General features: G+C 49.2%; 1 protein-coding gene across 1 annotated transcript; it reads left to right on the top strand.

Moving 5' to 3' along the window:
* The first annotated feature begins 259 nt into the window (after nt 1-259).
* On the top strand, nt 260-895 carry LOC140265133 (olfactory receptor 14J1-like). The gene has a single exon (XM_072361016.1). The coding sequence runs from the start codon at nt 260-262 to the stop codon at nt 893-895; it is 636 nt and encodes a 211-aa protein (XP_072217117.1).
* The last annotated feature ends 244 nt before the right edge of the window (nt 896-1,139 follow it).

Here is a 1,139-nt window from a genome sequence, read left to right on the forward strand (position 1 = left end):
GCTGGGCATCTACCTGGCTGCCCTCCTGGGCAACGGCCTCATCAGCACAGCCGTAGCCTGCGACCGCCGCCTGCACACCCCCATGTACTTCTTCCTGCTCAACCTGGCCCTCCTCGACCTGGGCTGCATCTCCACCACTCTCCCCAAAGCCATGGCCAACGCCCTCTGGGACACCAGGGCCATCTCCTACGCAGGATGTGCTGCACAGCTCTTTTTCTTTCTCTTCTTCCTAGCAGCAGAGTATTCCCTTCTCACCATCATGTCCTATGACCGCTACGTTGCCATCTGCAAGCCCCTGCACTACGGGACCTTGATGGACAGCAGAGCGTGTGCCACCATGGCAGCAGCTGCCTGGGGCGCTGGGGTTCTCAATTCCCTGCTGCACACTGCCAGTACGTTTTCACTGCCTCTCTGCCAAGGCAATGTTGTCAACCAGTTTTTCTGTGAAATCCCCCACATCCTCAAGCTCTCCTGCTCAGTTTTCTACCTCAGGGAAGTTGTGTTTCTCTTTTTTGGTTCTAGTTTGGTCTTTGGCTGTTTTGTTTTCATAGTTGTGTCCTATGTGCAGATCTTCATGGCCGTGCTGAGGATGCCCTCTGTGCAGGGACGGCACAAAGCCTACTCCACGTGCCTCCCTCACCTGGCTGTGGTCTCCCTCTTTCTCTGCACTGCTGTTTTTGCCTACCTGAAGCCTACCTCCATCTCCTCTCCATCCATGGACCTGATGGTGGCAGTTCTGTACTCGGTGGTGCCTCCAGCAGTGAACCCTCTCATCTACAGCATGAGGAACCAGGAGGTCAAAGATGCTGTGAGGAAAGTGATGACCAAATGTGTTTCAAAAGCAGTGAACGGCCGATTTTTTGAATTCATGACTTATAATGCAGCTTTTTACTGAATTAAGTACTATTTTATTGTTTGTTTGTGCCATTTTATGTGTGTGATTTTTTTTTTTTAAGTACTGTAATGTTTTTCATTAAAACATTATTACTCAAATCAGTTCCTATTCAGCTTTGTATTGTAGTCCAGACACACTGTACATAAACATAGAATCATTGAATTATCCGGGTTGTAAAAGACCTTGAAGATCATCAAGTCCAACCACAGCCTAACCACTGTACCCTAACTCTAACAACACTCTG

Source organism: Excalfactoria chinensis, unplaced genomic scaffold (genome assembly GCF_039878825.1).
Source record: "Excalfactoria chinensis isolate bCotChi1 unplaced genomic scaffold, bCotChi1.hap2 Scaffold_68, whole genome shotgun sequence".
NCBI lineage: Eukaryota > Metazoa > Chordata > Aves > Galliformes > Phasianidae > Excalfactoria > Excalfactoria chinensis.

Excerpts from the sequence above, each read along its gene's own strand:
- LOC140265133 (XM_072361016.1), top strand. The coding sequence starts at position 260 with ATGTCCTATGACCGCTACGTTGCCATCTGCAAGCCCCTGCACTACGGG.